Raw genomic sequence first — 25,684 nt, 5'->3', positions numbered from 1 at the left:
GCAGTTTCCAGCCATCGTGACCAAAAAAAAAAAAAAAAGCACCAACTTTGTCCAAAAAAAAAAAAAAAAAAAAAAAAAAAACTTGGTCCTCTTATGTGGTGTGTAACAAACATATTCAAAGGTCAACAGAAAAGGCCATTGAGTTTGTTATTTTGAAGACGTTACATTTTCAGTTCAAGTTCAGTTTTTGTTCAAATAAATCCAACATGCTTTTTACCGTGACTGATTCTTATCGATAGTGCAAGGAAAACGTATGATGTTTAAAAAAAAAAAACATTTCCAAGTGGATGATAATCAAAACACTTGGCCGCAAAACTAGCGATAGAATTGCCTTTTGCGATACGTTATAGTCTCCGCAGCCCCTATTTCAAACATTTTTTGATTCACGTACTTAGATTTACGTGGATGGACAACGTTTGAAAGTTGAGTTATGGCCATCAATCGATATCGTATAAATAGGTGGGCGGCATAAAAAACTACCTCCCCACACACACACACACAGACACACACAAAAGAGAAGTTGCAACATGCAAGGCTTTGAGCTTCGATGAATCTTACGTATATGACGCTTCCCTTTTTTTTTTATCCGTTTTTGAAAGACATCGATCGCCGTTGCCTCACTTGAAACATTTTTGCATTCGTCAACACGCCTCTCACGCATACACTTTTTTTTCCCCCATTTTTTTTCCAACGCAAAAACATTTTCCTTCCGATTATTTCATACACACAAAATAGAGGCCCTCTCAACCGTTTAACCGCGTTTACAAGATGCCGTCATGCTGAATTCATTCAGGAATATTCGCTTTTTTTCCTTTACTTGCCTCCTATCAAGTTTTTTTTTTTTTCAGAGACATGGAACTGGAAAGAGAAGGGTCAGAGGTAAATTTGAAATGCAAAGCGGATTGGCAGCGTTTCAAAAGGCAAAAATGGTTTAAAAAAAAAATATGAAAGAATATCATAATAATGAAATGGTATATATATATATTTTTAAGAATGATTACAGAGCCAGCTGGTAAAACATTGGCCGTTCGTACGTAACATTTGGCCACGGCGAATAGGCGGAGATGTTTTGATCCGCCTTGGTCCATCGTCCACCTATAAGTCGTGACACGAGACAAGCCCTATGGCCGTCTTGTGTTTAGCTTGGCCCTTATATTCACGGCCACAGTATTATTTTTTTGTTGTTGTTGTTGTGCGTTCTGTGGGTGAACACCAAAGCAAAAGCGTCAGAAAAAAATACCGAAAGCCACATGTTCTTTTTGGGAGACCTGTGCATTTTCAAACACCAAGTCCCGTTCTCTGCCTCTTTTTTTTTTGTTCTTGTTGAAAGGATCTCTTCTATTTCCTATATGAGTCTGTGAGCTTGTCACACTTGATCTCAGCTCGTGTCGTCGAAGCTTCACTCTCGTCCTACCCTCCCCGTATACAACCGAAAAATGCTCAACTCTAAACATATATATATAGGAGGAAAAAGAACGGAAAAGCCCCGCCCCTATCATCATTGAAATATGGACGGGTGGAAGGAGAGAGCAAAGAGAAAGAGGGGGGGGGGGGCTGGGAAGAGGGGAAAGAAGAAGAAGAGACACCAGCAACGAAGCGTATAGAAACAACGGCTTGGCTGAATAATGCCATAGCGCGGCGGAGGGTGCGTGCTGCTGCTTGAACGCCGACATGGTACGCGAACGGCAACTGCGACGGCCTCCTCTCTTTTAGTCAGTTGTGTTTCACGTGGCGTTCCGACAAGTCAGACACACAGTCTCTCTCTCTCTCTCTCTCTCGCGCGCACTCTCTGTAGAGAAAATAGATATATACATTTAAAGATTGTTTGCCTTCTCTTCGCAGTCTGTCACGCGGAAAAGAATTTCTCCTTTTGAGTTTGCATCGCTCGTTTCACGATGTTTCCTTTTTCGTGTCGGTCCAACAACCGGCGCTGTGAATCTACAAGTATTCTCTTTTCAACGATTCTTCTTCTCTTCGGTGAGTGTAAAAAAAATATATATCTATCCTGAATTTTATTATTTTTTTGTATTGTTTGATTTTCTTTTGAAAAAAGAAAAAGGAGGAAGCAATGCGCATTTTTTTTAACGATAAAGAAGTGAATTAAATCGGGAATAATCGCGTTGTGTGCATACATAAGGCTTCCAGTTCAAATAGCGTTAGACCTTCTTCTTTTCCTGGATGACCCAGTAGCTTAAAAGTGGATTCTACTAATCTCGTATTAAGCCGAGCGAGGGGGAACATCATCAACGTGAGAAGCCTTATAATAATAAAAAGGTACAGGGAAAGATGGAGACGTTGACCTCTCATATTCACGAAGGGCAGCTATTGAAAGTTTTCTCCAATCTAATTGCGAAGTTGCTTGCATAAATTAGAGACACGCAAGGTGACGTATGTCGAAAATATTACAATATATACAGTACACACTTTTAAAGGATTACTCTTTCATCTAGAAGAGACGATGAACGGATGCAACTTGATGAGACTCTTATGAGATAAGATCGTTTTTAGATGTAACGTGCATAGACTTCAAGACGAAATTTATATAAGGAGCATAGAGATTTTGAAAACTAAAAACTGATTAAAAAATGAACAACTCCATCAAAGAATATAGGAACGCCCAAAGAAATGGTTCAATCCAATAGTTCATTTGTCTATAGATGATGCCATTAGTCAAAAGACCTTTTGATGTTGTACAGAAAGAAGGACGTTATATACATTTTGTACCGAAAATATTTTACTGGAAGACGCGTGTAGAGGGTCGTTGCATAAATGTCGAGACCTTCTGAACGAAACCTGGGAAATATTATTCGGGGAATTCATTTTTCAAATGAAGACGGGGAATTTGCCTAATGAAGTCAGACTCCCCTGATCTTCCTGTTGAGTGCAATGAATTGAGTTCAACAGCCAACACGAATTTCTTCTTTTTATACGGTCGTCAAAAGAATTTATTCATCCACAGGTTGAGCCGCTTCGTTTCATTTCTACTTCTTTTTAAACACGGCCTTCTTCTTCCTACGTGCGTACAGCAAGTAAAACGCAACTGGAACGAAATTATTTAAAATCATGTCTAAAACTCTATAGTGAGAAAAACGATGAAGGCGAAATAAAACAAAGTAGATACAGCGAGTCGTAATGACACGATCCCGCGGGATTGCCCGCTGCAGCAATTTAGCATACACGCATATACTCTTCATTAAGCTTACCATTTGAAAAGACATTTGAAAGCGTAAAACGATTCAGCGGAAGGGGGCGAAGCTAATGCAAACGAGCAGCTTCTTATATAGTTGAGCTTTTGACAGTTTGGCTCTCCTTCACCCTTCGTATGTCAGGCTCATCATCTCTTTTCATCCGTTGTTAACAGACAAACACTTATGCAAAATTCTTACACTCTCCTATCAAATGGGGATAAAGAAAAAGGGTACAAGAAAATTTGAATGTGCAAAGTTCTCTTTAAATAGAAAGATAGCCAGAACACAGACGCACACACACGAAACGGCTTCTTGATAGATTATTCAAGCCGAAACTCAATGAAGAGCGGACACAGGGAGAGAAGCGGCAGAACATAAAGAGCGGGGGAAACTAGTCGATTTGGGGGGCTCATTCGATTCGAAAGGAGCTCGCCATGGAAACTGGATCAAAACCGGTAGTTATAGTAGATACAGTAGAGTTTGCTCGTCTTTGACTCAAAGTACAAAGATGACATATCTCTTCATTGAGTTTCATGTCAAGAGAGAGAGAGACACAAGAGTCGTTTGTAATTCTGCCTGATAATTTTCCAAAGCTGAGTTACATGTGCCTCTAAAGAAGCTGGAGAAGGACGAAGTGGTCTATGACCAGCATTAACGTCGCAGGTGCCCCCAATCTTCGTTTCAAATTCTTTGTATTCAACGTCAAAGTTAAACCCGAGTGAACAGATTTTGCGCATTCCATACTGTAGTGGCTTTCCCAACCTTGGCAATGTCATTTGTCGTTTTCTTACTTTGATTTAATATATACGAGATCAGCTTCGTAATATGATTTCACGTGCTCTCCATTTGATATATGCGATGCAGTTCGATTGATCTATAGTCGAAGCTATGTGCGTCCACTGGCTTTTTCCCCGCTGATATAACATTCATTTTTCTTTTATCTTATCATCTAAAATAATAGATAAGCCAATCAAAAAATGGAGACATGAAGGAAAAAAAAAAAAAAAAAAAGAATAAAAATACTTGATGCGATTTTTGCTGGCAAAGGTCGTCGCTACTTTACCTTCTGTACTCCGCACGTCCGGCAGAGACCGGCACCGCCTTTCACGCCAACACTATGATTGAGTGTAAATCAGTGGGCGTCATATAATGACGCCATACCCTCCTTTCCCTTACGAAATGTCAACTTGTACAAAATAAAACGAGTAAAGAAAAAAGGGAGACAGGAGGCGTAAAGGCAATCGTCAAGATCTAGGGAGGATATGTACAGTGGTGAAGTGGAATGGGGGAGGCCGTTGAACGAAAGACGAAGATGACAAGCAAGTCTGACATTTCACAAAGGCATACCGAACTTTAGATTGCACCTCGCTTCACTGCTTAAATGAATCCCGTCTGTCTGTACCCACTTCCGGCCAGCTGTGCGGGTCCTACCGGCTTCTCGTCGGCCAATCAAATTGCAACAACATCCACGTATTTTGATTGTTGTCGGATGGAACCATGTCCCTTCTTTTTTTTTTTTGTTCAATAACAAACTGCATGAAACACTAAATTATTACTCACTCCAATCTATTTATTTAAACACTAAAAACTAAATGGAGGTGTTGTGGCTAGTGACTTAATGCCGGACGTAGGAAATACGAGAGGCCTTTGAATACAATGTTCCATGTGACTAGATGAAAGGAAGCGTCTCGTTAAGACGCAACTGTCTCCTCCTCCCACCCTCCATGAACCAGTCGTCATAAGTATATATACACACACACACACACACAGAGGCTACTATATACTACACCCTGTAGAATCTACTTAAGAAACAAAAAAAAACACAACAACAAAAATAATAATAATAAAAAAAGGTATGTAGAACCCGACAAGCGAACACGATGGTTGGGCTTATTTGCGCTCGGCTTCACCGGCTCTTGTTATCAGCCGCAAGTTGCTGATTACCTGCTTGGACAAGAGGCAATAATAAGCAGTGGGCCGGATGACAACAAGCAAAAGACAATGATGTGCTGCGTTCTGAGGAGAACAGCAACCCGCTGTGTTATTGGAACTTCGTATCTCTCCCGTGAACGTAGCCGACAGGCATTTTCGTTTTCATTCGAAATGAAGCGTTTTCTTTCTCGGAACAGGAAAACTATAGTCGTTCGGTATTACAAGTATGAAGATGTAAAATAGAATAGGAGAACTTTGTTTTCCATTTGTTTGATTCACCCGCTATATGAAATTGCGGTAAGAATCAGTAGATACAATATCGAAACAAACATGAATGATCTAGTCATAGCGAACATGGTGAGTCATAATCGATATGGGCCAATTCTGCCTACATGCAAGCCGTTTTTTTACATTTGATTGGCCCGCAAAACAATGCCCATTATGAGCTAATTTCGCGTTCGATTTCGTCCTTTTCTTTGAGGCCCATGTGCTTTATCTATAGTTTCCTTCACACCGAACGGAGTCAATGAAGACATTGTCTTTTCTTTCACAACGTTGTCAAGAGTAGAATCGTCTGATTGATTAGCACGTTCCAGCATGTAATCTACAGTACCCATTCACCTCGATTTTACCAAGGCAATTTACCACTCATGGCTGTCCATTTTCAAAAACACGCAATCAAAACGCCATTACAAACAGCGACAATGAGTCTTTGAAAAAACAAATTACAATCCCTCAAAAGAGATAGCTGGAAGAACGGACTAATCACTTTAGTTAAGAATGTGTGCTGTCTATAACGCATACACTTGAGGACAGCATCGCTGGTGGCATTGATGGTGTTATAAATAATACGCCTACACCCTAACAGCGGGACATGTTGGATGACGTGAACGAATAGTCTGGAGAAACGTACCATCAGCCAACATCTAAGCCTCTGGCTACGAAACAATAACTATTACATTACGTGTACATACATAAGAAGAGACAAACGAATGGCGTTGGTCACTTAAGTTTAAGAGAGGAACGTGTCCATTTTCTTTTAGCTCTTAACGAAACGATTTGAGGATGTACATATCGCGTTGGGAATAGTTTGAACAGAGAAAAAGAGTCGTTCCATCTCTTTACGGGAACGGGGGGGGACCTCTCTCTGTGATGCAGAACTTGCGCTGATTGTCTCATCCATAACCGGAACAGCAGCCGATAGATATCCTTTTGCTTTTTTGATTTCATTTTCTATATGCTTCCATGTTTTTCCGTTCGATGGACGAGTCCTTTCTTTTTCCGGTTGCTTTAGTTTTGCTTCGTTTTTTTTTTTTTTCTTTTCTTATTCCGCCTAACACATCACTCGTCCATGGCTTGACAGGCTAGTGAGATGACGTCATGCGGCGACCAACAGTTAAACCGAGAAGGGGATTCTTGTCTATGACATTAAGAGAAATAAAAGCGCATCAACCTTTCTTTTTCTTCTTCGTAGTGCTGTACACACAGATAGAGATGAAGAGCCGGAATGATTGCGTCCCTTCTTCCTGCGATTTCTATTGTCATGCAATGTAGGAAAAAGCCCGTCAGAAAGGGAGAAGAGTCTTTTTTTTTTTTTTTTTTTTTTGCTCTGGTTCCATCTATCCAATCGAACGCCCATTTGTTGTCTCTTGTCTACTTCATTGGATTCATTCAGTCGTATTTTTGGCTTTACGCTATCATCAGTAAGCCACGTAGAGTTATACGTGCGCATTGTACCAAATGATGTCCGTTCTCTTTTCATTTTCTATCATCCTAATTTGTTTTTCAAAAATTCAAGCGTTTCCCGCCGCACGAAACGAATGAGAAAACATCAACTAGACACACACACACAACCGAATTTAATATTCAAATCTCCAACGCCTCTTCTCTCTAATATCTTCTGCCTTTTTTCTTAAGGGGGGGGGGGGGGGGTACCAAAATAGAAGCTTTTAACTAATCAGTTTCGTTTGTTTTCTGGAATCAGTTTTCTTTTTTTTTTTGTTTTCAAAGTTTTTATTAAAGAAACGAAATCAGTCAATCAAAACATAGGCGGGAGGAGAGGAGAGAATAGAAAAGCTACTATTTAATCTCGTTGTGCGACTGCATGTGGCATCGAGTTAATGAGCTTTACAAATGGGGCTCCCAATGGGAACCTAATTGTTGGACGATAGTTGGGCCGATTGCGGGGTCCGGCCGGGTGCGGACGCGTGCCGTACGGCCGCTGTTTTTCGTACAAAAGGGTCGCGTGTCGTTGTTATTTTTGTTGTTCACGATGACGAGAACGCCCGTTCCAGTAAAAACATATAAAAAAAAAGAGACAGAAAGAGGGCCGAGTATAGGAACAATAAAAAAAAAAGGGGGAGCCCCCATCAACAACAGCAAACTGCAGCGGCCGGCTGTCCGCGCTCTTCTCTCGATCTAAGGTTTCACCCTCTTCCGTGAATCAGGTTTCTATTCTATTTCTTTTTGTGTGTGTGTGTGTGTGTGTCTATATTGAAAGCTTGACTGCGTTGACTGGACGCTTGCTGAACCGTTGGCCGAACGGATGTTTTATTTATATAAACGACGAAGAGAAATCGTGGGACAAGAGGCGATGAGAGGTTTATATATAAAAGAGGCCAATTTTTACTGCCCCCTCCCGCCGGTCTATAAAGGGGACGAGGTTTTCTGCTTATTGGATAAAAAGTAAATCGATACTTGTATAAATATAGACGTCCATTTTTTTTGCTCGGCTGGTAGGACAAAACGTTCGTTCCCCATTTTTCTATCGCACGTCAATTTGTGTGTGTCAAAATGTGATGCTTTAAATGCTTCATTACATATTGACTATGGGCGATGGACTGGTATAATTGAATAAATAATAAGAGTGCCTTATATTCTTTTTGCCACGGTCAGCGTCATTGATAGCACCGCGCTTTTAATAGGTTCCAATTGTGTTGCGTCGTGTAAATCTTGGCCTCCCCCCCCACCCCCACACATTACCCCTGCGAACGAAATAATTGCTGTTGGCGATGTTGACGTCTCGTCAACACTGGCTGGAGATCGACAAGCTTGAACTCCACCCTTGCTCTCTTTACATATAGAGCTACTTCCGTGCCCACGCCCTTTTGCGGAGGGCTACGGCCGCCGCGTCATTCGTGATCATATTGAAAGCTTCTCTATACTTCCCTCAACAACAACACACGAGAGAACTAAAAAAAAAGGGTTGAAAAATGTAAACGAAAAAAAAGAGACCATCATGTATAGAGAATAATGTTGCGGAACCCTAGTTGAAAAAAAAAGAAAGAAAAAGGATACAGTGGCTAGACTGAGGCACATAGTCACCAGGGGCTCTAATGTATTGATCATCATCAACAAAAGAGGGGCGGCTAATACAATCATTCATCATCACAGGCATCTCATCATCATCATTGCACGAAGCTATTCCTCCCCCCCTCTCTTTTATATCCTCCTCTCGGGTGGGGGCTTTGGGTATTTTTTATTTTTTTTTTTTTTTTTCACTCCATCAGTCAGTCTTCATGTGTGTGCAACTGTATAGATACATACAGCCTCTTCGCACACACGCACGAAACGAACTTGTACACGTATAAAAAAAAAAAAAAGCCTTTCGTCCCGTCCTGTCGTGACTTGAAAAACTTTACACTCAGCCAATTTATTGCGCGCATCAGTTAAATGATTGTGGTTTTTTTATGTACGGACAAAGATTTGCTTTTTAGTCTCGTTTTTTAGCGGTCGCGTTCCAATAGTTTGCTATGCAAGCTTTTTTTTGGAACTTTGATATTAGAAGAGAACGAAGCTTTATCACGGGAAGTAAAACATAATCAAACACTGAACCTTTTCGGAAGACTGTCTGATTTTTTAAAAGCTTTAAAAAAAATAAAATAAAATAGAATGAACAATGTCTCACCTGCTTCATATAAAAGCTACGCTTTTCCTTGTATTAACGCGCATTTATTGAGGAAAAAAGAAACAAACAAAAAATTGGGTTGGGTCGTCATTTGAAACTGCGACAGCCACAAAGGACCCTAAACGATGGGTCTATATATTTTCTAGAAAATTTGTGTAGAACATGCGACCCAGACTAATGAAAAAAAAAGAAAAAAGAAGGGCGACTGGGCCTGTGATTTGGCGCAAACGGCTCTTGGGCGATGTTTAAAAAAGAAAAAAATTCCTCTATCCCGTTGAAAACGAGGACGTTCACCGCCTCATATTATCCCGACGCCGTGTAGAGTAGACACATGAAAAAACACTTTGCAAGTTTTTTTTTTTTTTTCACGAGATTGCACAACCATCAGCTTTCTAAATAAGCAGTCAGCTGGAACAGCCGTATTTAAAACGCTTTTTTTTTTTTGTTGGTGTGTGCTGCTTATTTATTTATTTATCTTTCCCTCTGCCTAAACACCAATAGGATTTTTCGTGTGGAATATGGCCTCAAGTATATCACGCGCTTTTGATGAAACCACTTTTTTTTTCCTCATTGTGTCGATCGCCCGTCGAAAAACGCCACAACATAAACACGCGTCCATCTTTACTTCCAAAAACGAGTTGAATTTTTTTTTTAAATGTCGCCTGTCAAAAAAAAAAAAGAAAATAAGAGAATAGTTTGGCAGTTAGCCAGTGGCACAGCCTCTCCATCCAAGAAAGAAGAATAAATGCAACTATGTATTTTATTCGAGTAAAGTCATGACAATACATTAATGGTATAGCCAATGGACCATCACGTTCCTTGGCCATCTCGAAAAACATCAGCGCTCGGCTGTGATTCCATGCCACGGCTCGAATTAAAAAAAAAGATCTGTGTATCTCTTTGTGTGTGTGTGAAAAAAAAAGAGAACTGCTGCGTACATGTGTTAAAAGAACGGAAGAGAAAAGAAAGAAACATCAGCCGCGTTTCGACAATGAACGTCAAAAAGCTGCCAACAGAGGAAAAGAAGAGCACTTACGATACATAACAATTAGTGTGTGTGTGTACACAGCAGTGCGACAGCCAACAAAAAAGAAAAGGACCGTCATTGATTCAACCACAGCGAGTCCGTTCAAGTCTTTAAACATGTAAAGAATAAACCCCCAAGTGTTTGTCCTAGATGGACGGCGTTATCTGTTAACTAGACGGCGATGCTTTGATTGTTGATGCAAGGACTCGCCCTCTTGTCCCTGGATAAACACTAACTTGCGCACAGCATATCTATGTACCCAATTGTATATCTACTCTCTTCTTTTTTTTTTTTCTTTTTTCATTTTACACACACACACACACACACTACCACATCCGACTGTAGTAGACAACCTGGTACAACAGTGTGTACCATTTGCGGGGCCAAAAAGTCTATAGCTAAACAATAGGTCTAACATCAATGGCTAACAGCTGTCGCGTGTGCAATATAGACTCTGTATGTGTGTGTGTGTGTCTATGGTTCCCCTATATTTACTGTCTACGCTGACTAATAAATAATGAACTCTAGAATGAATAGCCAAGATGACCGTACTAGATATACAGCCCTACCATATACGTACACACGAAACCCATCGATGTCAAATGTGGGATGCTAGCAGTTCGCCGTCCTCTGTTCGGCCATAGATTGCGCTGGATCTTCATTTGATATCGTGTTCTATTTCTCTTTATACTCGTGACAGTTCTCCACCCTATTCACCCCAAAATAGAAATGGGGAAAGCGAACAGACCACATCCGGTTTGACGGTCAACTCGCAACTACGTCAATACATTGATTGAATCTGGTTGTATAAACCAAATGGTTATGTAACTCGAAAGCCTAGACTTGGTGACATTAGCTATTTTGGAATGAAACATCCAATATTTAACGAACTGCTCTCCCCGATGTTCAGCCAAACTAACTGAACACGTTCACGAGAAATGCATTTATTTATAGACTTCATCAATTCTCTATGCTCAATTGTTTCAACTATTAACGAGCACTGCGATGACGAAGCACTTGGATGACATAAGGAAAGAATTTAATTACATATTGAGCTTGGGCCGTGGCCATTTTGGAAACAACTGCCGCTCCATCACTAAGTGTCGGTCGGCACAGATTTTTTTTCCGATCGAGGATTGGGTTATACCACTGGGTGTGTACGTTTCTCGCCACAAGTCTTTCCACAACAATGTCAAGTCCTTGTACAACACCCCCCGCGAGCCCTATCAATATCATCAGAGGCGTCAGAACATGTGTCGAGCGTGATTTTTGTTTCTTTTTTTTTTTCTTTTTGCTTTTATTTTAGCCGTCTGTAATCACCGTGCGTGTAGACATATATACTTAAGAGCAACGGGGGAGGCCGGGAGGTCTGTGTTTTGTTTTGTTTTGTTTTTTCTCTGTTTGTTGTTTGTTTGCTTTATTCTATTATTTAATGATGTTACTGCAGGGGGTCGAGGACGATGTAAGATCAAAGGGGAAGGAGGGGTAGAGTGGATGCCGGAATCCTGATGCTCTCGCTTCTTTTAATGCTCATCTAAAGATCGATCCGAAACTCTGGCGCTAGTTGAGCAATATATTTGCTGTCTCCGTCTTTTCTTTTTTTTTTTCGTCTTTTCTCTCTCCTATCGTACGAAATCGTGCGTCAACACGTATATTATTTTTTATTTTTTTTTTTTTAGCCAGCAGAGTTTTATTAAAATTCAGCGATTCTAACAAATGAAACACACGTCGAACCAAAAACGGCCCAATTCAAACTGCGTTCGGGAGATGTAGGCCACAGCTTGGGAGTGGCGAGGTACCTTGAACTTTTGATCTCGTGCTTATAGCCGATGTTTTTCTATCTAGTCTAGCATTACCACGATCTCTTTAAAATCTGTTTTATTTCGTGTATATCATTCACAAACATGTGGCATTCATCTTTTCAAAACCAAAACACGCACGCAGCCAATTCATTAGAAAAACGCGATCTAGAAATTTAAAAGAAATAAAATCTCCGTAATTGGGATGAATATAAGAGAACCATTAAGCATCAGAAATACATAAAGCCGCTAGTTTGCCCAAACTAAGTGGGACGTATAAGACGAGTTGACAAATGGCTCACTCTCATTCTTCCATATCCCGTGTCCCCACCATTTTTATGTTTCCTTTTTTGTTCGATCGAATCAATGCTCCGATAAAAACTTGCTGTACGTATAGTGAACCTCCATCGTGAAGCCATCACGCCAATGTTTTTAATCAAACAGCTAACCATCCGTTTCTCTCTTTTCGTTTTGCGAGGCTCTTACGCGCTCCTGTCTCGTCTACTTCTTTATCTCTGATACCTCGCATCCACTTTGTGTATAGTACAGCGGTCGTGTTTGTATCGAATATATGTTGTTATTTATATTTGCAACGCTCGACCGATTCCATCGCGCAACTTCAGGGAATATTGAATTAAACGAACAAGTAGATACGGATGAATGTCAAGAAGTAATCTCAATTCTTTTTTTTTTTTTCGCTCCATCGTCTCTGCATCGAGATGTCGTAACCTACGTCAAAACTTGTGTGTCATTGCTTGTCGATTGGAGCTCGTGTATATTTGATTTTCGCGAGTTTAATTTCAACGGTAAACGCGCAATTAATCGGAGAGTTTGTCGTCAGTCAAGCAAAGTACGTTGTCGACGTTTCAATGTGTTATTAAATATTGTGGTGAACGTGATTGGTCGATGGTGACACACCGATAGGGAAGCAGCACACCCATGAATATATTGCCAATATGCTATCAAAGTTTACAGCCTGCGTTGTAATACGCAATTCGGCAAGTCTTTCCACCTGAAAAGCTATCCGGTTTTGTATAGCTGAAAGTAAAAAGAAAGAAACGGAAAAATATGACTGTCTGCTTTATATTGTTTATGACGTTGCGGGGAGCTTGTGCTATATGGTCTGTACTCTGCATAATGTACACGCTTACATGACAGCCAGGACCCTAGATATAGTTTACAACTGTGTGGTCTTGCAACCACTCGGCGGATTGGGTTGCTAGGGCATAGAGACTGAAATTAGATCAAAGAAAGAAGGACACGTCGACCAAACGCAAACATTTCAATTTCAAAAGTTAGCTGCTTCGAATTATAACCTGCGGAGTTGATTTATAGTTGCTACCTGTTATGTTTGTATTAAACAACTGTTGCTCAGAGCATATGTATACAGACCCACAATACGTTTTTGAATCATTTAATCTAAGAATTGGTTGCAAGACGTGATCTGGACGCTTCTGATATTGCGAAAATATGAAACTCCCAAAATGTTTTTCCAGAACTCGAGATGTCTCGACGACGGTAGAGCAACAAATAACATTTCTTGTTGATTACACCAGTACGTTTTGGTTATGACATTTCCTTATAGCGCTTAACATTTGTCGCCATTATACAAGTCCATGTTTCAACGAATTACATACAGCGCAAAAAAAGAAATGATTTTATATGATCTGTCGTAATTTAGTGTATTATTCGTTTACGGTGTCATTCGCATTGAATGATTGCATTAGTTTCACGCCATGGACTATAAAATGTTGCAAATTAAATCAAATTTAATTTACTCTAAATTCGTTCTTACAGTATTTAATTGTCCAAATGTCAATAGTATAAAACACAGGAGCCGACGGTTGGAACCGCAGTCCATTTACGGTCGAAAGGGTGAAAACAAAAACACCATGTACAGTATTACAATTGAAATTTGATATGTGCGTATCGGAAGACAATTTAATGCCATTTCCACCACCAGGCTTTTCCTTCTTTGCCTTCCCAGTGTCCGCCCTTGTGGTCCCCGTGTTTTTTGTTATCCCAGTCGTATTTGTGTCCATACCACCAATGTTTCGTCTCGGCAAGGTCTTGATCCGCCCCCTCCATGGCTAGAGCTTCCCTGTCCGGAATTAAAATGTGGGCTGGCTTGTCCGCCGACGCATCGGCATCCATCGCCACGCATGTTCCGATGAGGAACAGAGCCAAGCAAGTCGCAATCTATAAACAAAGACATCACACAATGTCTATATCAGAGAACCGAAAATAAGAAGAACCCATGACTTACGAGGAATGATTTCATTTCTGTTTAAGAAATTGACGTTAAATTTAACGCTGTTTTGATTGAGAAGGTTCGCTTTGGACCTGACGATCAATTGTGAGTTCAGTTAAGTCGATGATCTCCGTTTATAAAGGATGACAAGAAGAGTGAAAGTTATGAACGCGACCTTTAAAACATGTTAATATGAGTTATGCTTAAAAATTCTATGCCCATCGTCAGTGTGCCGATGATAAGATGAAAAGTTAAACTAGAAAAATCAGGTGATTCCGAAGGTAGCCTACTTAGATTTTAAAAACAACAACACGGGAATGTTCGCCCAAACTACGTTGGATAACATTGGCTTACGTAACATGCCTTGGTTCGTTAGTAATTGAGCAACGTACAGATGAACGTTTTCACTTGATTTCTCATTTCTGCAGAAGGAATTTTGAGGCATAGTCTGCAATAAGGCCAAGGTTCATTGAAACCACACCTTGTTCAAACAACGACACGCATCAATTTTTAATCACGTAAAAAGACTTTGTTCTCACGATGTTCAACACATTGCAACTACAGTGGCGGGTGTAGCCCTGCTTGAATGATCCACCTCTGAAAACAAAACAATTGCGCAGAAAGACACGTGAAAAGTTTAACGGAAAGTTTAGATAGCCTTTCATCCGCCATGGACTTGCTTGTTGATTCAAAACTATTGTGCCAAGATGTCTGTTTTAGACAAGTGAAGGCTGCGAACTTAAGGCCATTTCAGATAAAAGATTTTTCAAGTGTATTGCAACTGAAAGATTCGACGCAATCTTCTAAACAACTTCGACGGCCGAACTACGTTTAATTAGATTTACATTTACAAGTTAAACGACACTACAATGAATCTTTAGTATCAGAGCCGAATGCTTCGAAAAAGGAAAACAAAAACACTGTAATGGCTATGCAGAGATTGAGCAACAAGCGTTTTAACTACCAAGTAGAATTTTAAAGATGTGTATACAAGCCCCTATGTTATGTCCTATTGTGCATTGAGTTTATCAATGGTTACTTGACTGAACGTTATTTTTAGTTCCATCGACGCGGCTATTTCTGTCAGTCAGATGGCATTTCAAACAGGACGAGGAAGAAAATTAGTTTGAAATTCCCAGAGGCTAGCACGCTGAAGGACACGCCCCTCTTCCCGAGACAGTTCACGATGTCAGTTGCCAAAATATGAAACCCAATTATGCGATAAAAGATTTCTAATTAACTACAGTCGTACTCGTTCGCCTCGTCTTCTGTCCCCCTATACATTTAACACGACATAAAAAATGTGTCGAATGTTGCGCACACGAATTGGTTAGACATTGCCAACTCACGTTTTTACTTCTGAGGTCACCATAGCATAGCAAACAAAAGATCACGTTTTTCAATTTGGCGTCGTTTCTCTGAAAATGAAATAAGACATCTAAACAGGTTAAAACTTTTGAAAATCTAATCACGTCGTAGATAGGCTTTCCAATCTTTTATCTGCCATTTTAATCTGCATGAAAAAAGGGAAGCATTGTCATCACCTTGTGTCAAACTTCATGTCACGTTTGTTTTTGTTTTTTTCTGAAAAATAATCCCGATTTTAATGGTCATGCGTATATTAGACAGATTAGACGAATGTTCTAGAAATATCATTTGTATACTAACGAACGTATGTAACATCACAAGTTCGCATGGCACCTTGACAACTGTTGAACAGAATCGAGCTGGAATTTGGCCGAACGGGAACTCCTGGATGCCGTGGGTTGTCTAAAGACAATTAGATCCGAATGCGTAGGATGGAAAGGCACAGTTGATTGCCACGAGGTGACATTTTTTATTGTATAAAATGAAGGGAACCGGGAATAGTACAAAACAAAAAGCATAGTAGTATGTGCGGAAGTAGCTTAGACAAATGAGATATCAAAACATATGTAGCTATTAGGATTCGCTTTCAAATGCTGTGTTCGATTGGCTATAATAATATTTGTCCGTAAGCCGTATGACGTTGGACGGTCCGTAAGAGCTAGTTGGCAGAGCGGGATCACGATTTCTATATATCGTACATTGATAGTCAAATAGTACAGACACGGTGAACACATATGATTTAATACCTTCTTTAACCATAATATGGTCCGAAGCCATATCCACCATAGCCTCTATAAGAAAAAACAAAAACAAATGTGTCATATAGAAATTCAATTTTTTCCTTATAGAAATTTTTGCATTTACCCGTAATTGCCGTAACCACCATGGCCACCGTATCCCCTATAATAAAATTGAATGTTTACTTATAATAAAAAAACAAAAAAAACATGTAATATCGCGAAAATCTAGACTTACCCACGGAAACCTCCGTATCCGCCATAGCCACCATAGATCTACATAATTTGTGTATATCAATGAAAATAGGGATTACGTCAGACGAGTGGAAACGGTATGTGATGTTATAAATGCTATTCCTTATGTACCGGAGGTCGGGGTAGAATGAAGATTGGCCGATGTTTGGTTTCATCGCCGTTGTAATTCATTCCCTCCATTCCGGCAGCAAATTCAGCGGAAGCTTGATCCGCTTTTTCGTCTGCAGAAACGGACGCAAACATTGCCAAGTGCACTAGACAAAAGGCCAACTGTACATAATTTATATGAAAAAACAAAGAATGAGTTATCATACAATTCAATGCTAATGAAATACGTAACTAAGGAGCATTTCACTTCACGTTAGCTGAAAATTTGTGCATCTAATTGCGAATTGATATTTAAAACAGGCAGCCTTATTTTATCAGGCAAAATTCGTAATAATAATGTCAGCATGAGAGAGCAAACAAATGTCTGACAGTGTTACATGAATCGATAGGCTTATATACAAGTGAACACTACAAGCTTTCCACGAAAAGCAATCACAAATGCAGGAGGCGCAGAGTTTTTGTTACCGGTGTTACACATATAAGTCCCTTAAATCGAATGCAATGACACGGAAATCACCTACCAGCACGATTTTCATGGTGTCTTTCCGAAAGAAGGAGAGCGTTTGTCACAACTATGTTTTTACTCAGAAATGAGCGAGTGTTGGTGTTCTAACCAGCGGGCCGTAGCATTCTTTTATACTCGACAGCTTGGAGGACGTATTGATTATGCAAACATTAATGGAAGAGTTTTTTGAATTTCTTTTTCTTTGTTTTCCTTTTTTTATTTGAATGCGTATGGTTCAACGTTTCGCCATTTGTCGTGAAGCACGCACGATCAAGATACCTTTAGCAGGAAATAGGAAAACATGTCGACATACTTCGATAATTAGTCGGATAGGCTACGAGGAAAAAAGAAAAATGAGAGGCTTTAACTGGAAACGAGAAGTTATGTTTATTCATAATTCAGAAAAAAAAAATATTCACTTTCCCTGCTTTCCATTTGCAACAAGTTCCTGTTCTTGTACACAAGTGCGAGAAAGATTTCTGGCTTTTCAGACGTAGAAAAAAAAAAAAACAGATGATAAAAATCTCGCTACACTGACTTTGACAAAAGGAACTTTTAATGGCTTCTGGTTACACCTAACCATAACTTTTGGACTGCGCTGGCGTTTGCAAAGACGTCTCCGCACATCCGTGAATTCACCTTGTCCCTTTCGTATCCTACGCGCTGCTGATCGCGAAGTTGAATTTCAAAAGAAAAAAAAAAGTTGGATTTATACACAACGATGTCAGTTCATACGGCCCGGATGAAACAGTCAGCCATGGATTCATATGGTTGCACATAAATAACAGTCAAAATCACGAAAGCGATCATTGAATAACCCATATTGATCTATGGGACATTCATAGTCAGATTCTCGTGTCGAGGTTATTGAGAACGATGTGGGCACATTTTCTACCCGTTTAATGTCATGTCATTCCACTGCGAAGTTATCGGCCAAGGCCGTATATTTTGATCTCGCAGCAAAATGGTGTTGAATTCATAAATGGGCCAACACCGACTGTCTAGACCGTTTTAATTGCCATTGACCTCAATTGCTGGAACGAGAATCACGTTGCAGTATACGTTTTCGCACTTGTCGTAAAACAATCCTTTTCATAGCTGTTAATCGTTTCAAACTAAACATCCGTCCGATGATGATTGTGGTTTCCGTTTCGAATGTAACGTCGGTGGGTATATCCTTTGTCTCCAAACGACCAATAGGAAAAGATTTGATCAAATAGAGTGCCTGTGCGTAACGATGAAACACAAACGGATAAATGTCCTTAATGCGACAATTAAATGGTGTTAAGTGGAAAAGGCTCGACTATTGATTAAAAAGTTGGAAGGGGCGCAAAACTTTCCTTTTAATTTGAGTTACCCTACATGTACGGTGTTTGTGTGTAGAGTTTACGACGCCATAGAGCAAACGCTTGTGACATAACGGGTGGCAGTTTCAATGCCCAAACGTTACAGTAATTCCCAAATTGTAATTAAACATTGTTCTTTCGACTGTCCGCATCATCGTCAGCCTCTAATAGCACAGTCGTAAAGCGGCTGACATTGATGGAATTCCCAATCACAATCCTGCCTTAACTTGCCCTCAATTGTTCAAACAGTGCAATCAATTTCAAATGAAAGATGTCTAATAATCATTAGCTTAAACGAGTTCTTGCACACGAGAAAACATGTAGAGAGACAAATCGATTGGCATACAGTGTTTTTCATCGATTTTGCAGACTTTTTTATTTTCTTGATGTTGTGTTATAAAGAAGGTACATTTGCGATGATGAGTGGAATGATCCGCTTACGGCTTCCCTATTTGTTCCTGTACTCGCTTTTGTTCTTCTTGCTCTGTTGTTCCAGCAGTATTTTTTTTCTTCATGTTTGTTTCAATTACTGAAAGCACGTTTTTCGTCTTCTTTGAAGTACTGGAACAACTTGAAGGTTTAACGAATCTCTTCCATTGTATTTTAAAGGCAAAGAGAAAAGACGGCGCTATACAAAAGGGCGTCTTCATGGCCTGCGACATTCTCCCTTGCCATCGTCGTAGTGCCGTTATCATAAGATCAGGATCTTATGCTCTCAAAGGGGAAAAAGGGGGTTAGAATAACGTCAAAGTGAAATACTTCTAGACTCAAGACACTGTTTAATAGGTTTTAACTGAATTGCCTATTCATTTGAATCAATAAGTTGCAACCAAATTGAGAGTGTGACGAATTGCGTTCACCTTATATATAGTTGATGATCCCACGGAACTGCAACGCCATTGGAATTGAAACGGGCGAATAAATGGTTCCAGCCAGGTGAAATGGCAATTTGCCTCATATGGATCTCTAGAATTTACAGGAAATATACGGGCAGTCGCTTACCCGTTCGGAAAGCTCTCGGCTTACTTGACTTGATGAATAGCTTGTTGTGCACGTCACTATCGTTTGATGGATCGCCCGTGTATATACAGTATATGCAAGGATGGCACTTGTGCCATATCCTATAGGCCGGAAATCTGTGTTATGCCGGCCCCTGATGAATATATGTGTTATGTCACAACTCTTTTGAAGATTGCTCACATTCAGCCAAAAGGTTATACGTGTAGTATAAAATATAAACAAAGTTTTCTTTCGAAAAACGCGTTGGTTTATTAGCAACTTGCTTTGTGATGATGTCTTAACAAAGAGGACATAAAACTAAAAAGCGGTTATAGTAGGGCCTTATTATTTAATAATGAGGCGTCCAAATGCGTCTACTAAAAAAGTTGAACGTAAGCCTAGTATTACATTGGCCCTTCTTCGTTGTCCATTAACTCCGTAGCCAATTATTTAAAATAGCCTACTAATTATTATGATGAAAATAAAAGATTTATTTGCATTGCAAGTTAACGTTTTCAAAAGCCAATGTATAGCGACTAAAGCTTTATGTATTAAACAAGACATAAAAAATAGCATAGATCCATATAGTGAATATTTTAACCGTGTAAGTAAATCTGTGTTAGGGCTTGCTTGCCTTCTTATTCGGCTCCTCTCCCAATGCATATAGAGGGCAAAGAAAGAAAAAGGGATGTATAACTGAATGAAATTCATTGATTTACATGCGACTATAAAAGTGTCAACCTAAACGAAATAGTCGACTCTCGCCCAGCTGTTTCGCCCCATCGTACAGATCAAAAGGAGCTATACGGATGGTAGTAAGGATAAATTCTGATTAGATGAATAGCTTGGCTCTATACATACTCGCGTAAAAAAAAAAAAAAAAAAAAAAAACATGTCTGAAAAGAATCCAGATGCGAAATCGGAATAACTTGCTGAAAGTTGAATGCATTATGTTTGCTATACACCATGGCTTATGTAAATTTCAAAATGCACGTGAAGAGAAAAAAGAAACAAGTTTAACCCCGAAATCACACACGTGGTGGTATATACATATAGTCTCAAATTCTAAATATGCCGTGGTGGAACAAATTTCAGGCGGTCTCTTTGACTTTCTTTGATGCCATCCTATATATAACTTCATCATTCAAAGGAATAAGTTTCATCTCTACAAGGAGAGAAAGAGCTATCGACGCAACCAGAAATGGCGAAGCAATGATTTGTTTACAGCCAGTGATACATTTATTTATGTAGTTTCCCGATCTTGTTCATTGCACCACACCGTTTCGATTACCTCTACCTGATTTACATAGCTACTACATAACAGCGACATCAATGGGGGGAAGGGGGGGGGGAATAGACTATATCTTCTGGTTGTCAAATCATGTCTTCGAGACTTATGTATTACAGGCGAACGAGCTATACATAGCACAGTTTAACACAGTTGATATGGACCTTATTTATCTCTTTCTCTCAAACAGTGAAAAATATTATCTTGTGCGATATCAGTAGGCTTGAATACGATCGATAGCTAAATTTAAGAAATCAATTCAACTTGTTGAGGGCGGTTGGAATCTGCCGCCCACTTGTGCAGACACTGTAATTCAATTGTTCATCCTTGCATACTTTCCTTATACAGGGTGCAGTTGGTATTACGGCGTTGACGGTTTGAAACTGCTACAAGTGCAAGTCCCGACCGAAGTGGAAAGAGGACGTTCAGCGGTATTGGGATGCCGATTTGAAATGGAAGGCGACACCCTTTATTCTGTCAAATGGTACAAAGGTAATAAAACGGAGTATACAACCTCTTTGTAATTCTACTATTTATAGCGTGTGTTGATCTATTTATTGGAGCGTGTTGACTGATATGTACTGTACATCATTTGAACTTCGTCTTTATAGGTGGAAAGGAATTCTTTCGTGTTGTTCCAAAGGATACACCGCCAGCCCAGACTTTCAGTGTCGAAGGAGTCCAAGTCAACGTAAGCAAACGCCCATGTAACATTCGAGAATGACAGTTTCGAGAGTTACGTCTCACTCTTTAAGGCGTACGACTTTCTAAAAACATCGCGGTCTGCTGATTGATCGATGGTTTTTCCCTTCCCATTCTTTCGCTCTCTTCTTCTCGTATTTCCGTTGTTTATGAATCTCAACAGTTTTCCTAGTCTGTTTAGTCTTTACATTTGTCTAATACGTATATTTTCAATCTTATTTTGTGTATCTTTTTCTTGTATTCAGTTGGCGGCGTCAGATCAGAATCAAGTCGTCCTGGAAAACTTAAATCTCAAGAGCGAGGCATGACATATTTTGTTCGATGAAATAAAAATAAATATCAGCCAAACAATAATTGGGGTTATGTTTACAGGGCCGCTACAAGTGCGAAGTCTCAGCAGAATCACCAAATTTTCAAACAGTTTACGACGTCGCTGAAATGAGTATTGTCGGTGGGTACCAATGCATTTCTAGCCCTCATTTATTATAAAACATTTCGACGGAATGCTGAATCGTAAAACTTAAATAGGCACACATAGAATTGCGGAATACGAATGCCGTATAGCTATGGCAGCAATAATAACGTTACGGCCCTTTGCACATATTGACAATAGCGAAATCAAGTGACCAACCTTTAAACGTAGGGGCTTGGGATGATGTTGAATTAAGATTGATTACGCGACGCAAGCAAAGCTTTAATTCGACTGCGAAAAAAAAGAGCTCGTTTGGAAACCCGGTAGTCCTTTTCAACGGTGGAGAGTTACATTACTATAAACCGAGGGTGAAAACAAAGAGCTTCTAATGAACGTCAACCTTGAAAGAAACATCATGCATGGGCCGACAATCTGCACGCTCTTTTGACTGTGCAAAGACAAGGCGTTCAGTGAACCGTCAGCGTATAGCATCAGCGTTCGGATCGAATAGTCAGAAGTGTAGAACACCATTAGCTGATTGAAATCTAACGCAATCTGTATATAGGTTCAACGCTAACACGCTTAACGCTGGCAGAGAACAAAAATCGGGTGGGGCTCTTAACTGTCACTTGCAAAAAGGGAGCAGCTCCACCAACTGTGAATAATTCTTCCGTTCTGTTCTATCGTCCAGACAGTATCTGAAATTGTGTATGCAGAGGCAAGGATATGATGCATCTATTCAAGTTCCGCCCAGTTCACTGAGCATCAGATTAGAATGGACGTTTCGATTTCGATTTGGCCTAACATCGATGCAATGGAATTCATGTCTATACTCTTGTATGCTGCGGAATTTAATAGCGGCTATTTTCCTATGGTACATTCGCGAAAAATCGATAATAGCTAGTGTCTTTTTCAAATTCTCATACGTCGATTGTGCAATACTGCTCTAGTTGTAGTTCAGATTTACTGCTTTAGCTTATGTTGCTGATAATTTTGTTCTTGATTGAATCGCAGTTCCACCAAGAGATTCACCGGTAATTAATTCACCTAAAACTGTCTATCGTATTGGAGAAGAATTCACGGCTAATTGTTCGTCGTTTCCATCGAGACCACCAGCCACGATTACCTGGACGATTGGCGACAAACCGGTAAAAGCTTTAACACATCTCGCACTTTTGATTTTCTAGATTGTACCGCACTATTCTTCTAGTTGATGGATCAATTATCTATGAATATCTAAAGCTTAGTGATAATGGCAATGGTTTGTTGAGAATGTAATTCAAAGTGAACGAGTATTCTCAGAAGATATTGGCAATATGTCGATATTTACAGGTAAATGCTGCATAGAATCGTAACTCCGTTCATCCAGCGCAAGTACGCTGCTCTTCAAATATTATGGAATTTAAGGCCTAGTATTCATAGAAACGATTTTTGCGCACGCTTTTCCCATAAAACTGATGGCATCCACTCCCATCTCTGAAATTCAATTCAGAATGGAATAACGCGCTCTTTGTGGACACGGATCCTCAGGTTTTCTCTTGAAATTTTCAATATGATGAATTCATGCAAGATATTCAACTTGGAACGTGACGTGAGTCAAACCTATTCACGCTATCCCCATACGAACACGTTAGCTCGTATTAAACATGATTTCAAAAACTATATGAGAACGTGATGTGCGCAGGCCAGCGGTTCGTGTGTCGCTATCATATACCAACTTTTCGCTGGCTCTTTTATAATGAAACAATGAACTAAATGGTCGAACGTTTCGCATTATGCTTTTCTCACAACTATGGCATTGCACTTTAATTATAGGTAATGAAAGAGGAACTAATACAATATCCATCCACACTGACGGACGGCGGCCTGGAAGCTTCTGTCGTCGGTTTACATTTGAAGCTCAGAGATGCGCATTTTGATCGGAAAGGAAAGATGAAGCTTACATGCACGGCTAGCGTCGGAAGGATGCGCATCGATGGACGGACGGTTGTTAACATTAGCATCGCCGATGCATCCATTAACGGTGACTATCCCAGACAGAGGTCTTTGACGCTAGACAGCCGCTCCGGCGTCAATGCTGGTGAATTTGATTTACACTTTATAAAAAAATATAGGTCAAGCATGTAAGCATTGTTTGTCTGTATATTTTCTGCAGGGATTTCACAAAAATCGGAATTCTGGAGGTTTTGCCCTGCGATCCTGTTCGTCATAGCTCTGATGTGTCAAACGTTTGGCTAACACCTCATTTTTTTGTTGTGCGAGGCATTTTCAGTCAGATTCAACCAGAGATGAAGCCTTTCAAGCGAAATTGAATTTTCACTTATACAGGAGACACTCTACTTTGATTAGATTTTTGTTTCCTTTTTTGATTGAATTTTTTTTATTTCATTTTTTTGGCCCCTCTTTTTGATTCCGTTTTTATATGCGTAGTCATCGATCGAGTCGCATCCCAAATACGACGTTCGTTCGTGTACGAGAAAAGAGCCACACCCTTATTTTGTGTTAATGTCATTTGTACATTATATCAAAACGCCCCTCAGTTTTGACTCTTTTGGTGCGATATACTGTACATATAGGTTTCATTTAATATTTTATGGGATGTATTTACCCACTCTAACGTTCCATCGTAAAGATGACGTGTTATTCTCGTGTCTATTCTTTTTAATTCATTTTTTTTTTTGATTTGGGCTGATTGTGTTTAAGCTATTCGGTTTGAACAGTGAAACGTGCAGTTTATAGATGAAGGCGTACATAACGATATGAACTGTTGCATTGTCTTTTCGGTGGAAGCCAAACTGCTGTGTTATTGCTTATTTCTTTAATAACACTACACTATCTTATAGCCATAGAGTTGATGTAGTTCACACAACACTTTGTACATGAAAAGCTATACAGTGCCATTTTTTTAGTTTCCCATAGTCAATTATGTTCGTCTTTTCCCTTAAAATGAATGTTGATGCTGTGACAGTTATTTCTTATCATTTACGAATTCTTTTTATGAATAATGTTATACGTGGCCATTTTCCCCCTTTTTTTTGATATGTTGTACTAAAACAGCAAAAAAAGAAAAAGGAATGGAGCAAATCATACCAGTCACACGTCTATGTCATATTTTTCTCTCCACCTTTTTTGGTTATTATAATGTCAAGCGCGCTCATCTTTCCTTTACGGCTTTAGCCCTCTCATTTCCTATGTATACGCGTGTGCGATCAGCAAAGATTAGACTTCTACGGAAGCAAAAAGGATTCACATTTGAACGTCTGCAAAAAGTCGTTTCCGGTACGCTCCGGCTAACGGATGCCCACCATCTTCTTGTCATTTCGCATTTCCCATCAAGCAGCTACACCGAAGTGCGCCAGAAGAGCCGCCAAGCAAGTACGCCACCAAACGAAACCTAAAAATAAAATTATTGAGGGGTTTACTAAAAGGATATTTGTTTGGACAACAATTGTAGAAAATAAACAGTTGAACGTGTATACGCATTGACACATGAATCACTGCTTCAAATCTGATTTCTTTATCAAAAGGAAAGGTGGGAGCGTTGCGCAATTGAAAGACCATTTTTGTTTCTTTTATGTTATGTATATGCTCTGTCCACCAAAAATGCTGATTTGTTTTTATGTTATACCTTTCTCCAAGCGCGTTGTTTCACCAAAACTATGTAAAATTTTATATATATATACGAGCATCGGACTACACCGCTGTAAACTTTTCTCTTCAATAAAAATGAAACCCCTAAATGCTTTTTATAGTTTGATTAATCAGAAAGCCAACCGTATATTTATGCAGTCGTTTCTTTATTTTATTTACAACGCCAACAACTCTGGTTGAAGATATACCATCTAGGGATGCTCAACAAA

The 25,684-nt window shown here is 39.7% G+C and overlaps 2 protein-coding genes and 1 long non-coding RNA gene across 3 annotated transcripts; 1 reads left to right on the top strand and 2 right to left on the bottom strand.

Moving 5' to 3' along the window:
• Positions 1–1,742: 1,742 nt before the first annotated feature.
• LOC130693633 (cell adhesion molecule DSCAML1-like) lies at positions 1,743–25,564 on the top strand. The gene is made up of 8 exons (XM_057516819.2): positions 1,743–1,977; positions 21,059–21,202; positions 21,322–21,401; positions 21,658–21,714; positions 21,785–21,863; positions 22,839–22,972; positions 23,640–23,904; positions 23,980–25,564. The coding sequence occupies exons 1-8, from the start codon at positions 1,896–1,898 to the stop codon at positions 24,060–24,062; spliced, it is 924 nt and encodes a 307-aa protein (XP_057372802.1). The 5' UTR covers positions 1,743–1,895; the 3' UTR covers positions 24,063–25,564.
• On the bottom strand, positions 13,638–14,229 carry LOC130693664 (uncharacterized). The gene is made up of 2 exons (XR_009001736.2): positions 14,120–14,229; positions 13,638–14,052 (listed from the first exon to the last, which is right to left on the bottom strand). It is a non-coding gene; the product is annotated as an uncharacterized LOC130693664 (long non-coding RNA).
• Positions 15,913–17,173, bottom strand: LOC130693651 (protein suex-1-like). Its single transcript, XM_057516840.1, has 6 exons — positions 17,094–17,173; positions 16,576–16,734; positions 16,448–16,485; positions 16,337–16,372; positions 16,219–16,263; positions 15,913–16,157 (listed from the first exon to the last, which is right to left on the bottom strand). Exons 1-5 carry the CDS (start codon positions 17,106–17,108, stop codon positions 16,224–16,226), a joined length of 288 nt encoding a protein of 95 aa, XP_057372823.1. The 5' UTR covers positions 17,109–17,173; the 3' UTR covers positions 15,913–16,157; positions 16,219–16,223.
• Positions 25,565–25,684: the final 120 nt, after the last annotated feature.

Source organism: Daphnia carinata, chromosome 3, assembly GCF_022539665.2.
Source record: "Daphnia carinata strain CSIRO-1 chromosome 3, CSIRO_AGI_Dcar_HiC_V3, whole genome shotgun sequence".
In the NCBI taxonomy this organism is placed as follows: Eukaryota; Metazoa; Arthropoda; class Branchiopoda; order Diplostraca; family Daphniidae; genus Daphnia; species Daphnia carinata.
The sequence above is the reverse complement of the archived record's forward strand: the minus strand, read 5'-3'. Positions and strand labels throughout refer to the sequence as shown.